At 60.9% G+C, this 15711-nt stretch overlaps 1 protein-coding gene across 2 annotated transcripts in view; it reads right to left on the reverse strand.

Annotated features, from left to right (window-relative positions):
• PRDM16 (PR/SET domain 16) overlaps positions 1-15056 on the reverse strand; it is a 214664-nt gene extending 199608 nt beyond the window's left edge. For both annotated transcript variants that reach the window (XM_027110444.1, XM_027110443.1), the window contains exon 1: positions 14713-15056. In XM_027110444.1, the coding sequence (XP_026966245.1) occupies positions 14713-15039 (327 nt within the window). In that variant the 5' untranslated portion in view covers positions 15040-15056. The remainder of the gene's footprint in view (positions 1-14712) is intronic.
• Positions 15057-15711: the final 655 nt, after the last annotated feature.

Below are 15711 nucleotides of genomic sequence, written 5' to 3' on the forward strand. Positions count from 1 at the left end.
TTTAACCATTTCCTTTTGAACCGGACTGCGGAGGGCCCTTGGGGGAGAGCCTGGCGCCGGGTCAGCCGACCCGGGCTCAGGTCACACTCGTGCTGCAGAACCAGCACTGGCCTCGCAGAACACGTGAAGACCAGGCATAGGCGGACAGCCAGGCTCTGCTGTCCCGACCTCAGCCCACGCTGTCCTCCTGGGACGGCGAGGTGGCCAAGGCCTGCAGCTGGTCCTGCGGCGTCAGCACTGCCTCGGGGCTGGTCTGGGATGTCTTAGAGCTTTGGTCCCGATGACCGCTTTCTTCTGAATGTCGACACTGCATCTCTGACCCCCAAGCCAATCTCTCCTGCTTGAAGAAAAAGCGTCCCAAGGCCTGCAGGGAGCCACGTTCCCTCTGGTTTTTTCCGTCGCAGGTTCACGGAGTTCGTACGCACACCCACACGCACACGCGCGCACGCACAACGGGGCTCAGATGAGGCGGGTGTCGGAGAGTGGTCAACCCAATCCCCATGTTTATTCCACTGCTGTGATCTTCGAAAGAAAGACGTTGGAATTGGCTAAAAATGTCAACCCTGGGCTCTGACTTGGGTTAGCAAGGTTGTCATCAACTAAAGCCCTCCTGGGTCCCCACCCCTCATGCGCCCAACACAGGCACGGTTCCTCTTGGTTTCAGGAGGAGACCTGGCCGGGAGGGTTTGGGCACCAGCATCCACGCAGAGACATGGCACCGGGTGTGCGTCACCACTGGTTCCTCTCCTACAACACCTGGGGATGACTCAGTGCAGGTATTTGCTCTCTGAGGGTCTGTTATGAGCTGAATTGTGTCATCCCCCCACCATTCATAGTTGAAGTCCTAACCCCAGCACCTCCTAATGTGACCTGATGTGGAAATAGAACGCTTACAGATGTAATTAGTTAAGATGAGGTCATGCCGGGGTGGGTGGGCCCCGGGGACAGGTCCCCCCTGAGAGGCTGTGGAGGGACCGCGGCCCTGCCGACATCCTGATCTGGGACCGCCAGCCAGCCTCCAGACTCTGAGAGGGTGTCTGGGTGAAGCTGCCCATCGCGGGCACTTTGCTGCCACAGCCCTAGGGCCCAGCGCGGGCAGCTCTGGGCGCAGCAGCTACCTCCTTACTGTCATGCGCCCTGCGTTCAGAAACATTCAGTATCCAATCGACCAATTGGCCGATTGTACAGGGAGAACTCACCAAGGCCGCCTTGGCCGTCACATCCTTATTTTCCAAGTCCTCATTGTTTGCTAAATCCAGTGTCTGAGGAGTGGGGTGGAGTCGTCTGAGGGGTACCTACTAAAGACCCCGCCCGGCCCCTTGCTTCTGCGTAACCTCCCGGAGAACTTGGTGAGCAAACCAGCACGCGGCTTTCCGCACCGCTCAGGAGGAGGTGGGAGGGAGACGGTACGCATATGCCTCCATGCATCCCTGTGGCTTCAAGGCTGGGTACCTCAACAGAGATGAGAAGGCCGTCAAGGGGGGCAGAGCTTCTGTGCGGAGAGACAGGGGCCAGGTGCTGGGGCTGGAGCCGCTGAGGGCCCCATGCTGACCCTTCAGTCCAGAGGATGTACCAGCCTTGCCCATCCCAGGGAGCAGACTTTACAGGAATACGTAAATGCAAAGGTTGCCGTGTGGGGCCCACGCATCTTGGCCTGTGTTTTGAATGTATTGAAAGTAGGCATTTCTTATTTCCAAGGGGTCCCCTGAAAGGGGCACATTCGGGTCCTCCAGCGAGGCAGTTCCCAAGGCTGAGAAGACTCGCGTGCATTTCAGCTCACGGTGGAAAGAGAGAGAACGAGTTCTACGGAAATTTTAATCACCACGTGGTGGTGGAGCGACGTCCAGTGAAAAATTACTCACTTTCTTTTCCCCCCAGATCCAGCAAAGAAATCTCTCCCCCGCTCTCCACTTCCCCACCTCTTAAAGGCGAATACCAGAGTATTCAAACGACACCTACCTTCAGGGCAATTCACTTCAGTCCTTGCTTAACAAGTGGAGAAACCAAGGCCCAGAGATGGGGCTGGCTGCGCGGGTCTCTATCCACGGCACGGCTCCCCCCCGCCTCGTGACACAGACACCTCGGTAACCTGTATGCTGCCTCTTAGAAAACCTCATGAATTTATCTGATGTTTAAAAGGAACAACAAGAGAAGGCTGGATGCGGCCATTCTAACCCTCATCTACTCAGCGTTAATGGGGGTGATGCCGTCCTGATAACAGCATGGTAGGTCCTGGCTGTCCTGGGGCTTTGAAGGCCCTTGAAAGTGAAGGATTCAAGAACTGCCCCAACTCACGCAGGGCCAGGCAGCCAGCAGCCGGGCCAGGTCTCCCTGCACGTCCCCACGTCTGCCGGATTCTCCCAGCGTGAGGGACGCATCTGTTTACTGGAAACAGGTGACAAGAGCAAATCCCAGTCTGGGAGCAGGAGTCTGATGTTCTAGGGGGCAGCCGGAAAGCCCTCCCGACCTCCGACCTCCACCCGGGAGGCACAGGGCGCTGGCGGGGCGCGCGGGTGGCTTAGCACAGCCGAGCCCCAGAGGGCAGTGGGCCCCTCGCTGCAGGGAGCCCTGCCTGGTGGATGTGTGACTTCCGTGGACCTGGACAGGCACAGCTCAAAAAAGGAAGCCAGAGGCGCTGGGGTCAGTGCTCTGGGCTCAACCCCAGGGTGCAGAGGTGGGGAATCCTCCGGACCCAGCGCACCAGCTCGGATGGGTTGGGAAGCCACACTCAGTAAAGGCGGAGGCATGAGCGGGTAGGAGGTGCTGACCCAGAGCAGGACGTGCCCCATCCTAGTGGGTCCAGCTGGAGAATCAGCCTCCCCTGTCCCAGCACGGAGGACCCACCCGAGGGAGCGGCCGCGAGAACCGTGCAGCTCTGCTGGGGAGCGGAAGCCCAGGCTCCCCAGGCCTCCCTGGGCCTGACCGGCCAGCTGATGGGGTGAGCCCATCTTCAATGTATTCTAGGTTCCAAGAAGGATTAAATTAGGAGGCCAATACAAGACAGACCTTCAAAAGTTGGGGAATTCTGGTGTTGTCTTCGGGCTGTCAATGGGCCCCGGGTTCCCGCAGGAGCCTCTCCGGTTGGGGCCTGGTGTGGACTGTACGTCTGTCTGGGTGAAGCAAGTGTGGGAGAAGGCAGGGAGTCCGGGCTGCCAGGGTGTCACCGAGAAACTAGTGACTCTACCAACCTCAGTCCTGCGAGGCCCTTTGAGGGCTTGCTGCTCCAAGGGGCCGTCCCGCACCCTCAGGGCTGAGTCAGAAGCCCCAGTGAAGACCAGAGTCCAGACCTCACCAGGGACTGGTCCCTGAGGGCTACCGGACTGACGGGGGAGCAGCAGGCGCTGGGAGCTTAGCTGGCCCAGCGGCCCTTGGACAGGCCAGGCCCAGGCTGGGCTGCCCTCCCGAAGGCCCAGGTCAATTCCTCGTGGGCTGGAGATTCCACCTCTCAGCCCCGGTGCCGCGTGTCCTCCATCCCTGGACGAGCTTTCAAGTCAGTGCCACGAGAGTCTCCCCCATGGCGATGCAGGCTTTATGGACAAGGCAAATACGTTCCCCTCAGCATGGCAGCCCCTATGATACAATCAGTGGAGTCTGAAGGCTTTTATCAAAATGCAAAACAGACCCCTTTTCCGTCTCCCTCCTCGAAGGAAGGCAACGAGGTTCACGCTCCCTGAGCTGCCTCCCCAGCGTCCTTGTGGCCCATCCCTGTCGTCGCTGTCGTCGTCATCCTCCCCCTCCCCCTCCTCCTCTATCCCCCCCAGCCTCTCAGCCATCCCTCGCTCTCTGCCCGTCCACCTGTGAGCTGCCACCCCAGAGCTCAGCGGCCTCCCCCGGGGCGCTCCAGGGCCACAGGCCATTTCATCACCGTTATTTTTACTTAAGTCCAGCGTGCCTCATACTTTGTCCACGAGGTTTTACTTCGGCCCTGAAGGAGGCCAGGGCAGGGGGCTTGGCCACCTTGCCTGGACCCCGCCACCTGCAGGCCTCACCCTCTCTGACGAGCCCCATCCTTCCCCACGGCAACGCACAGTTCCCATCCCCGCGGACCCTGAGGTGCGCCATTGAGAACAAACCAGCCGGGCGTCCTAATACCCGTCCACCCCCACTTGGCAGTGCTCTCCCGGGCCTCCACTGAGTACCGGCTGAAAGGAAGGCTGATAAATTAGTCTAGAGGGAAACAAGGCGGCTTCTACTTGTAAAAGGTCATTGCGACTTTGTTCTGGGTGAGGGTTTATCTCAGCTGCCGCGGGGACAGACAATGCCTTGGGCCTAAAAGGCAGAAATCTTAGCTCTGCTCCTGAAATGACTGTGCTGATAAGCCGGAATGGACTTTAGAAAGATCTAAATGGGAAAGGAGTGGATGTAGGTATTGTTCAACATGATTGAACAGGGATGACACAATGGGATGTGCAATTAAACTGGGCATTAGCCCAGAAGGCAGGAACGCAGACTGAAAGCCAGACAAAGGTGCTCCCGTGGCCCGCTCAGGGCTGGTGATCCTGGCCCTGCCCTGGCAGCCGGGCAAGGGGCACAGCCGGGATAGCAGGACAGCAGGACGGGAGCCCCGCGTGCCCTGGGCGCTGCTGTGGAGGCTGGTGCCTCTCTTCAAGCCAACCCCCTGGAAACACGGTGGCACGTGTCACAGGGGGACAGGCACACAGGTGAGCAGGGACCGGCACGCTGACTCCTGTGATGATGCCAGGGCATCCTGCCTTAGCATCTTCCCACGCGGAGGAGCAGACACGACCACCAACACCAACGCGCATCCTGTCGGCTGACTTAAAACGTCACCTTTAGGACATTTTCTTCACTGTGCTCTAAACAATATGAGGGCCGGGCGGGACGCTGCCCCAGGACACTGGCTCCGGGGGGTCCCGCGGGGCCTGCTGCCTTGCGCCCAGACTGACCTCTCGCCCGGAGAGGCCCTCCTGGCCTGACCTGGCCTCGATCAGAGCAAACCCAGCTGCATCTCAGTGCCCAGCAGGGCCCCAGAGAGTGGAGGGAGCCCTACGCCAGCCCCGAGCAGAGCAGGAGAGGGTGGCCTGCTGGGGGACCCTCCGACAGCTGCTGCCCCTGGACGTGTGGTGAGCGGCTGCATCACCCCGGTTTCTGTCTGAGGCTGAGGTGGCCTGTGACACGCTGAGAGCATTCCTAACCTGGGGATGACCAGCCCACAAAAATTCCCAACCCGAGAGAACCTTTGATAAGCAGGTCTGGCTGGAGGTCCACGCCCTTGTCCCGTGACCCAGGGAGACCTTTTATGGCCTGCGAGGCCTGGGATGCTCATCTGACCCAGCAGGGAGGGAGGCCCAGGGAGGGGTGGACGATGGGCCAGCCAAGGCCGTGCCGGGGGTCCGCGGGGAGCCTCCTGGCCAGTAGCTGCCGGCTCTCAGGAGGGGCCACCCTCCCGGCCCGTCCTGCTCTCTGCGAGGCCACTGCTGGGCAAGTACTTGAAATAATCTTTCCGTGTATACGAGCGACACTGCAGATGCCTCAGTCTTAGCAGGTGGGTCCCACCACTTGCTTCCTGCCTGGGGGAGACGGGCTCAGCCCGGAGAGGGCCGGCCAGAGGCAGCCCAGGCCAAACCTGAGAGCTACCCCCGCTCGGCCGGCGGTGTGGGTGCAGACAGAGGAGGCTGAGGGGTACGTCTGAGCCACTCCACACCTTACTGGTCCCCGCTTCCCTGGAGGAGCTGGGGCCTGGGCCATCACCCACTGGACAGGGTGGTGGGGGTGGAACGCCCACGAGGGCTGGGGGCTGCTCTAACTGCGGCGGCTGGCGCACGGGGCCAGCGTGGCTGGCCCAGTCTCCGTTCTCAGCATGTGTTGGCTGCAGGAACCACAGGGGTAAGCGGCAAGGCAGAGGGTGCCGCCTGGGGCTTCCCTGTCTGGTCCCTCGCCCCTGTGCTAACTTACCATGTGACCCTGTGGGACCCCCTTCCCTTTCTAGGGCTCGGGGTTCCCACCTGCACAGTGAGGGGAAGAAATGGTGATGCCCCAAGTAATCTCCAGGCGTGACACAGACGATCGGTGCCCGGGGAGCACCCCCTGCCCCAACCTTGACCATCAGGCCATGCCCTTGGGGGGGTGTCGGGTCCCTGGGCAGTCTCCAGCAGGCTCCCCCCCCGGGAGGACAGCAGTGCCAGTGGCCAGCTGTCGGGGTGCGGGTGGGATCGCTCCGGGGCCCCTTCCCGGCCTCACCTGCCGCCCAGAGCTCCACCAGGAGGACAGTGGGGCCGCCGGGCTGCGCCTGGCTCCGGGCTTGGGGGCAGTGGCGGAGGGGTGCGGGGGCAGGAGCAGGGAAATCCACGGTAAGCCCTTTCTTGGGGCTTCCACCCGGGAATGGAGACCTCCCAGTGGCCCCTCTTCCACTGCTAAATAGAATGCAGATTCCTGGGGACCCCCGTCAGGAATTCTAACCCACTAGGTAAGGGTGGGGCCCCGAATCTGCATTTTGAAGGTGACTGGGGGATCCTCAGCACGACCGTTTGAGACCCGCAGCTCCGTGGGACCCACGCCTGAGGTGAGCAGGTGGCAAAGATGTCCTTTTAGATTCCTGGACTTTGCGCCTTGCAGGCTGATGGCCTGGGGCGGGAACCCCATGGTTCCTGCCTGAACACGTCTCCCCCCGCCAGCCAGGCCCCAGGCGCCCTGGGACCAGATCAGGATCCTGGCTCCAGAGAGGCTGATGGCTCTCTCCGGGGTCCAGAGAATTCCACAGCGGGGCACCCGAGGGGTGGACACTAATGCCCGCCAGGCCCTGCTACGGTCCATCGGGCTGGGACTTGGGATCTACTTACAGACAGAATGAGGACCACGGAGTAGAAAGCGCCTTGCGTGGCCAGCGTGTGCACACAGCAGGGGCCTAATGAACGCCAGGCCTTCCCCTCTCGCCCACGCTTTGGGCCACAGAGCAGCTGTCCAGTCAGCCTGCCCCAGCCTCGCCAGTCCCGCCCAGCACAGGGACCCAGGTGCCCTTGCCATCGTCCCTGAACGTGTGATCCCCATTTCCCTTAAAGAAAAAGGAGGCGGGAGGGCAGGAAGAGGTGACAGAGCACCCCATGCCTGCCGGCTTTCTGGGAGCCAGTGGGATAGGCTGAGCCCAGGTCCCCTGGGGAGGCTGAGCGGCCACCCGGAGGAGAAGCCATCTTGCCCTCCTTCCACCTTCCCACTCGCTCCCTTCTGACAACCCCAAGGCTATTTCCACGTCTCTGGTTCACAAGCAGCCTGCTCCAGGGTAAGGGCGGGCTTGTTGTCACTGGTGTGAGTGTGTGTGTGTTCCTGTGTGTGTGTGTGTGTGTGTGTGTGTGTGATACAGATGGTAACATACCATTTAAGAAGTTGGTATTCATGGACGTCTCTCGAATATGAAAAGAAAATATTTATTTCCTTTTTCGCTTGTGAATCAGAATGCTCTATTTAAAGAAAGTACCCTCTGCTGGACTGTGTCTGAGTTATTACCCCTTAAGGAAATAAAGAAGAACTACCAGGGAGGTATTCTTAGTCATTCTCTCTCCTTTTTCCGAAAATTCCTTATATACCCGTGCCTCGGAGCTGGGCCTAAGATAGTGCAGGATTTCATGGCATTCTTGGGCTAAAAACGTCTGGACCTGATGTCATGGTGCTTGGGAGAGATGGCAGAGGGTCTGCGCTGGGAGCGGTTCCCGAGGAAACGCGAGGGCATGGGTTTCTGTGTCCCCAGCCCCGCTGCACAAGCGCAGCCAGGCCGCCTCCCACTCGGCCCTGGTCCCACAGGACAGCCCCTCTCGTCGGATCCGGATTCCTGTTTGACAGCCTGGGAAGAGGTCCCCAAACCTGTTATCATCCTGGTGTTTCCACGGTGTGTGAACATTCAATGGGCGGCAGCTTAGACTTTGGACGCTTCCTGAATACACGTTACGCCTCCTAAACACATTCAGAAAATCATTCCAGGGGGACAAAAAGGCCCTGCCATGTTTCTAGGTCTAAAATAAAATTCCAGACCACGCAGAAGGAGGGTCAGTGTCAGGGGTGAATTAGCCGGCTGGGCAGAGGAGGGCAAAGTAAAGGGAGACTCCGGGCTCCCGTGTCCCTGCGGGGCGGGATGCTGCCGGGATGGTCCCAGTGTGTGCCTGGTGCCATGGAGAGAAAGGACAGAAAAGACTGGGGACTGAGAATACCAAGCCCTGTGAGTAAGGCCGTCAGACCAACAAGAGGCCCAGCCTTTACAGTGGAGACCGGTCCTGGCCCCCTTCCCCAACAGGCTTTCCCGCACGGCTGGAATTCCAAGAGTAAACACAGCAAGATGGTCTAAGACCCAAAAATAAAGAAGCAAAGAAGCATTGCCTCGGCATGGCCCGAGAGCACTTGCCCCGCGGGCTTCAGGGTGGAGAATGCACGGAAGAGGCTGAAGTGTGATCCTTGCACCAGGATGAACGTGGACGAGAGAGGGTAGGAAGTGTGCTCGTGTGTGTGCAGCACGGAGCACGGCCACCTGTACTTGGGCCGCAGGGGTGGCTCTGGGACAAGCCGTTCCCCGCAGTAGCATCGCCTGCGGAGTATCTGGATGCCCCCAGCGACCCGACCCAAATCGTCCCCCTTGCCTCCCGGGGCCCCTGGTGCAGATGCTGGAGGTCCGGAAGGATCCCCCACTTCTCCTTCTTTCCAGACTGGCTATTCTCACCCCCACGGCACATTCTAACTTCCTAGAAGTTTTCACAAACCCAGTGCTCAGGGAGGTTTCTTGGGACTTTTGGTTCAAAACCAGGACAGTCCTGGGCAAAACAGACACGGCTAGTCCCTCATCTGGCCAAAGCCTGGCGTCTCTCGAGTGAGGTCTGGGCACCTGCTTTTCTGATGCTCCAGGCGATTCCGTGTGAGGCTCTCGGATGGAGACCTCTGCTCTCAGGTCTCAGACGCCCGGGAAACGTCTGAAGGGCAGTCCTGACCTTCAAGTACCAGCTGTCACATTTTGCTCTGCAAACTTAGCAGACGCTGTCTAGAGCCAGGGCTTGTCCCTCCTCCCAGGCTGCGTGACCCTCCTCTCGGGGTCACCTGGAGCAGTGGGGGGCTGCTGAGCCCAGCTTTCCTCTCTCACCGTCCTGGGGCCACAGGTCCATCCACGGGTGGGCTGGGGCTGAAAGAGCCGGGGATTCTGTGGCTGTCGGCAGTTCAGGGCCACAGAGGAGGTGCCCGCCGGCTGGACACCAGCTCTGCTTCCACAGGGCTGCTGGCGAATGACATGCCTGCGGGTGCAGACCAGCCGCCACTGTTGCTGTTCCTCCTGGAGGTTGAGCACCTCCTTCCTGAGCCCTGGGGAACGGCCAGGCCTGGCCATAGGGGCGCTGGCTGCCTCAGCTCTTTTGAGGCCGGACAGGCGCCCACAGCGCCAGGAGGTCAGTGCAGGGGGCAGGGCGCTGGGAAGCTCAGGCTTCTGGGGCTACCAGGTGCATCCAGGATCTTTCAGGTGACAAGTCCAGCATGTGTCTGTCTCCCGGTGGACGGGATTTCTCGTTTGGTCCTTATGCGGCAGGGACTAGAGAGAATCGAAGCCCATTCCCAAGAGCCTCGGGAACCCTGTCCCAGGGGTAGGTGGGTGCTTGGTTATAACAGGAGTCACTGCTGCCTGAGCCCAGGCCTTGATGGCCTTGGGGGCAGGGAGCCCCCGGGGTGTTGGTGAATCGTGCTCACATTCAGGGGTGTGGTAAGTTCAGCAAGAAAGAGGACAGGGTCCTTGAGGCCAGAGCGTGAGGGTGTAAATGCAGGAGAAGAAAGAAGTGGAGGCCCGTTCCCCACGGAGACCTGGGGCCAGCGCTGAGGTGCCCACGTGACTCCCGGCCAGGCTGGGGCAGGTGCCAGGGCGCAGAGGCCAGCCCCGCCCAGGAGCTCCTGCCCCTCCCCGTGTCGCACTGAATTTGGTCTCAGCCAGTCTTACATTAGCAGCAACGTCTCATAATCTGAGCGTGCGCGGCTGGGTAGCAGCTTTTGCCTGGAACATCCCCTGCCCTAGCATCTCGGGATGTGCTGGCAGCCCGTGGTCCTCGGGGGTGGCTGGTGGGTCCTGGCCCTCGCCAGAGCCATGCAGGGGGAGCCCTGGACCCCAGAGGAGCTGGCTTGGGGGCCGTGTGATGGTAGCACCCGAGAGACAGGGCAGCCTGAGGCCTTGGGGCAACTCCCCCTGTGACCCTGGAGCTTCCCACAGGCCCTGGCCCAGACACGGCCATTTGTTGATGGAGCAAATGAACACGTATATTAATATTCAGGAACCATAGCCAACGGGATGAGGTAATCCACTCAAGTCAGTTCTTCAGATAATTGAAGCCCCATCAATTCACGTTAACGTTTTCCACCAGCTCCTTAAACAGAGGCAGACGCATTTTTTTTCGACAGATGATGCTTGAGTGCCAGCTACAGGCTGGGCAAAGCTCTGGGCACCGGAGAGCCTGCCTTTCTGGGGGAGACGAGCGCTGCACCAGGAAACAAACAGAACCGGGTGCTTGCGGTGTGCAAACCACTCCTGCCACCTCCCCGTGGAGACCAGCACAGCTGCAGGGCCCCGCCTCGGGGGCAGGTGGCACCTCTGAGGAGAGGGCGCCACAGCCCGGCTCCCTCTGGGCTGTCGCTCGCAGCCACCTCTTAATTAGCAAAATAAACAGCACGATGATAAATGTCATGATTTACTCAACAAATGATCAAAATCATTGTTTTTCAGACCCCAGGGCAATAAAATGCAATCACTGGGTGATTTATTCTGGGCAGGCTGTGTCTGGGGGGAGGGGTCCGGGAGTTCGAGCATCCTCCCGGGCACGAGGACAGACGACCTTCCTTTGAGATGGAGCCCACGGGGGGCCGTTTCCACACACCCCACACTCCCATCTGCGTCCAAGGATGCGGCTGCCAGGTCCGGGGAGCTCGCAGAGCCCATCTGTGCTTTCTTCCAAAATGACAGGGAGTCACTTCCTGGTGTCCCCCAAAGCACCCGGTGGGAGTGGGGGAAGGTTTAGAGTCATTGAATGTTCCTGACGCCCACATGGGGAGGAAGGGCAGATGAACAGAGGGGGGAGGGTGCCAGCCGCGGGGCGCACACGCACCTCCCCATTTTGCTCAAGTAAAATTCCTACGTGAAACAAGGCTGCTCCTGCCACCTTGACCCTGAAAATGCCAGGTCACTCATGCTGCCCCAGCAGGGACAGAGGCATCGCGTCACCGGAAACCGTGTGCACCACAAAAAGAGAAAAGGAGATGGGACCCTTGGATTTTAGTTCAATGGAATGGTCCGCGATAGGAATTCTGTTCTCTGGGTAGAAAGAAAATTGTTTCCGTGGTGTACCAAAAGGAGGGTAGGAATAATCGGTTTGACCTTGATTTTGAGCCCGTCCCCCGAGGGATACCCACCCTGTGCCTGCAAGGGGCTGTCTCTGGACCCCCCTCTCCTGCTGGACCCCAACACCAGACCTCACAGGAGCAAGCACACTCCGAGCCCGGCCAGGCCACAAAACGCTCCCACCACCCTCCGCCCCTCAGGGATCCAGATCCTCCCAGGCGCTCCCTCAGAGCTCCTTTGCCACCTTCGCTACAACGTCATTACCTGTTCTTTCTTCTCCGGGAACTAAACGTCACGTAAATTGTAGTAAAACCAAATCAGCCTGATTTGCGAAGCTTCATTACCGGCATGAGGCTCAACGTCGACACACACGACTCGGGCCGACTGCAGGCCTTCGCGTGTCGTCCCTGGGCCCTGCCTCTGGCCGTCCCGCGTCTGCCCTGGCCTCCTTGGCTGTGACACTGAGGCCCTGACGTGTTGCTAGCGATTGTCTTGGTCGCCAGGCCTGCTCTGGGCTGAGCTGGCCGCAGGCCCGGGGAGAGCGTCCCAGCAGGGGCATATGGGGGCGTGGCCAGCGGCCTCACCTCGGGACTCCGGGGCTCGCTGGAGACCCTTCTGCGGTCCGGAGCCACAGAAGGATCCAGGCTCTGGAGGCTGGGCTTTCTGCCCCTAATCTCGAGCCCTGTTTGCAGCAGAGCAAAGGCGAGGACCACGCCTGCCCTTGAAGGGGCAGCAGCCGCCGCTCCTCTGGCCCAGACGCTGTCACACTCGAGCAGGGCACAGAAACAAAGTGACACATCGGTCGCCTGTTTCAGGATGCGCGTGAGGCTCTTTGAGTTCCACCCCAGAGACCCACGGTGCTAGAAAGAAACCACCTCGACCTTACGATTTATTTCAAGCAAAAGCGGGTTCGCCCTGATTTTCGGGGTGCCTACTTCGTCCTCCCCCTCCTTCCAGCCCGATTCTGCCCTTGGGGCTCGGCCACGATGACGGTGACACAGACAGCTGCTCACGACCGCATTGGACGGGACGGGACGGGAGGCCGCGAAACCCAGAGCAGGTGGTCAGGGCCCGGACTCGCCGAGGAAACAAAGTCAGATCCCGCCGGCGCGTCTGGAACTCTACGTGAGGACGTGGACCCGGCCGGCTCCGGGGGGAGGTGGCGGTCAGGTCACGGCCCCGGAATCAAGGCGCTGTCGGGGGAGGTGCCGTGGAGGGGAGCGTTCCCGCACGTACACGGAGGACAAGTGATATCGCAAAGTCAACAGGCACCACCGGGCAGATAAGAGCCACGGCCCGTACCAGGCCCGGCACCCAGGGCGGCGGCGATACGGGCTGTTTCTTTAAAAATAGAGCAAACAGAGGCCTGCATCAGAGCAGACAAGAGCCAGGTTGCCTCAAGGTCACCCATCGCCTACCCGTAGGGTCCGTTTGCCCTGCAGCATCTGAAGGCGCCTCCTAATTCAATAGTCCAGGCCTTTCCGAGCACGCGACACAACACCCCCAAATTCCTTCCGAACAGCCAGGCGGGAAGGACAGGACAGGCCGTCTGCAAAAAGCCACTGAACAGCCCAAACCACTTACCTGTCACGTTGTCCGAAGATGCTCTCCTCGGCCCAGCGAGGGCCACCCTGTGGGTCTCCGAAGAGCACACGACCTGCCTCCAGGAGGGCCGCACCTCCCAACTCCTCACCTCCCACCTCACCTTGCTCCCACCTGGCCGGCCGCTTCTGCAGGTGACCCGACCTCGAGAGGCACACACGGCGTCGGGCGCCTGGGGACAGCAGGGCACGGTCCAGCTGGCCAAGCTGCGGCCTCCCCCACTCTGGACCGTTGTGAATTCTGGCTGGCCTGCTCTTCCGTCCATCTGGTCAACCCACTACCCCTCTAAACCTTCAAAGTCTACAGAGCTCAGGCTGTCAGCTGGCACCCGGCAGGGGGCTTCTGTGTCCCCTGATGTCTACACTCCATGTGCTACCACAAGCCACACTCCACCAGCTTGCTGGAGAGCGGGGGCATCCTGCGTTCGGGGCACCCCCGTGTCCTTGTGAAGGGCATGGCGGTCTCAGGTCTGCGGCCACTGCCACCAGCACGTGCACTGACTCAGGCAGCCTCTTTGACCTTTACGGAGGGTTTCCAAAGCTGACGGGCCCGGGGGAGATGCTCAAGGGCTGCGGGGGGTCCAGGAGCTTCCCAGGGGTTAGGAAGAGGCCGTGCACATCTCTAGGGAGCAGCGGAGGCTCCAAGGCAGCCTTCCAAGCTGTAAAGACTCATGAGAGGGGAAAGACAGATCCAGATTCGCCCCTTGCTGTACACAGAACGCCAAGACGCACAGCTTGGGAACTTCTCCAAAGCCACGGAGCAGCTGCGGGGAGTCGGCTCCCCTGACCCCCGCTGCCCTGGTCCACTGTAGGGGACACGGCTGCCGGCCACACAAGGCCCTCTTCCCTCCTTGGACGGCGCACCCCTTCCTAGAACTGACCTCCGTCCAAGCACTTTTGGAAGTTGTGAAACACCCAGAAGGAATCTGCGTTGGCATTCGCATTTTCCGTCCAGGCAGGGTCCCTGCCAAGAATACCACCGAGCATTGGCCCTGTGGAGCCAGCAGAAAGGCTAGGACCAGAGGGGAGAGCGCTCCTGTGGGGCCCACGGGCCTTCTGAGACCACCCTGAAAGCCCCCCCACTGGGGCCCAGCGACACCCGTGGCCCGAGCAGGATACCTCCAGAGGGAGGGCCGCCTTTGGGGGTGTCAGTGGCCGCCCCCCACCTAACCGGCCTCCCTCTCCTGACCGCACATGGGCTCCAGGACCCTCGAGCCAGGCCCAGGTCGTCAGGGAAATGCTAACCACAAGGTGCGCCTCTCTGTCCCCGCTCATCTGAGAAGCGCGGGCTGCTCTCAGGGAGCCCGCTGACCGGGCAGCCCGGCAGGAGGCCCTTGGCATGGACGTGCCTGGGGCATCTGCGGCAGCGCGGCCACCAGGCACGTTTTACAAGCTGCCCCTGGCTGCTCCTGCCAGGAGGTGGGCCCCCATCTGAGGGGCTTTCCCGGGAGCAGAGGCTCCTGTTCTGGGAGAGGCCATCCATCTCTGAGGTTCTGCCGAGATTGCAGCCTTAGCACCTAAGATCCAGACGGGAAGCTCGGGGGTTTAAGACATGAGCTCATTAAAGACACATTTCCGGGAAGAGAGCGGGCACAGCGGACGGGGGCTGCCAGGCAGCTACGAGGCCCTCTGGTGTTTTCGGGGTCGCGTCATGCAAGCCGCAGGATAAAATAAGCCTGGGAAATGTGACATTCGAACGCTCTCTCCTACCCGGCCTCCGGCCCCCGGCGGCTCAGCCCACCCGGCTTTGTAAACAGATGGAGCGCGAGATAATGGCCGCGATCAGTCACCCTGCACGACAGAGCTCACCTCCCAGCCGAAGTCCACCTCCTTCAGCGCGGCCCGGGGCGCCACCATGTACGGGCCAAACCGCTCCCCGACCTCCATCTTCTTCTTGGCCCAGATCCCCAGGCCGGCCCCGGGGATAGAGGACTCGCGGAGCTCGAAGTCCGGTGGGATGGGGATGTCCTCAGGAATGTAGACGGGGGCCTCGTAGGGCGAGCCTTCCTTGGGCGTGAAGTCCTCGCTGGTGGGGAAAGGGGACGGCGGCCCCATGGGGATGGGGGACATGATGCTGTCCTCGGTCTCGTCCTCGGCGCTCTCGCCAGCCAGCAGGTCGGGGTCCGGCCCGTACATGTTATTTACAATGTCGCCGTCACCTGGAGGAGACAAGGCAGCGTCAGGCTCTGCAGCTCGGCTTCCCAGGGCTCAAGGCTCGGGGACCACCTGGGACATGGGACAAACAGACCCAAGGGCGCCAGAGGCCCAGGGGTCACCCGGCCACCACCCCTGCCTGGGAGGCACGGCCTCTGCTAGGGGCTCCCAGAGGACTGTTCCAGCAGCGTCTTGGGGAGCAACGCAGACCCCTGGGGGGCTCCCCGAGGCCCCAGTGGCAGCCCGAGGACACGCTGGCCCGTTCTGCATTAGGACAGGAGGGAAGGAGGTGCCCACACTCCACGGGTCGGGGGCGGTGGGGGAAGCCGACACACCAGACACCCAGCCCGGGGCTGATGGGGAGGCATTCCTTCTGGAACTGCTTTGTGTCCGCAGCCTTGGAAATTAGGGAATGGGGGCAAGTCCCACGTTCTTGGGAGGACTCAGAATTGGGGTTACTGTGAAATTTACCCCAATACCTGGGCTGCTCTGGGCAGCTCAGCGGGGCCGGCTGGGCCCTGGGGAGAGTTCCTGGGAGTTCCCGATGAACTCAGGGCAGGTTAGGACAGAGACCTGCTGAGGTCATGAGTATGGGACCCATGGGGTGGCAGGTCATGGGACTGAGCAAAAGGCTCCCCGGCTTGTCTGTCTGCT

This window comes from Aethalodelphis obliquidens, unplaced genomic scaffold (assembly GCF_003676395.1).
Source record: "Aethalodelphis obliquidens isolate GAN/ISIS:26980383/991018 unplaced genomic scaffold, ASM367639v1 scaffold9, whole genome shotgun sequence".
NCBI lineage: Eukaryota > Metazoa > Chordata > Mammalia > Artiodactyla > Delphinidae > Aethalodelphis > Aethalodelphis obliquidens.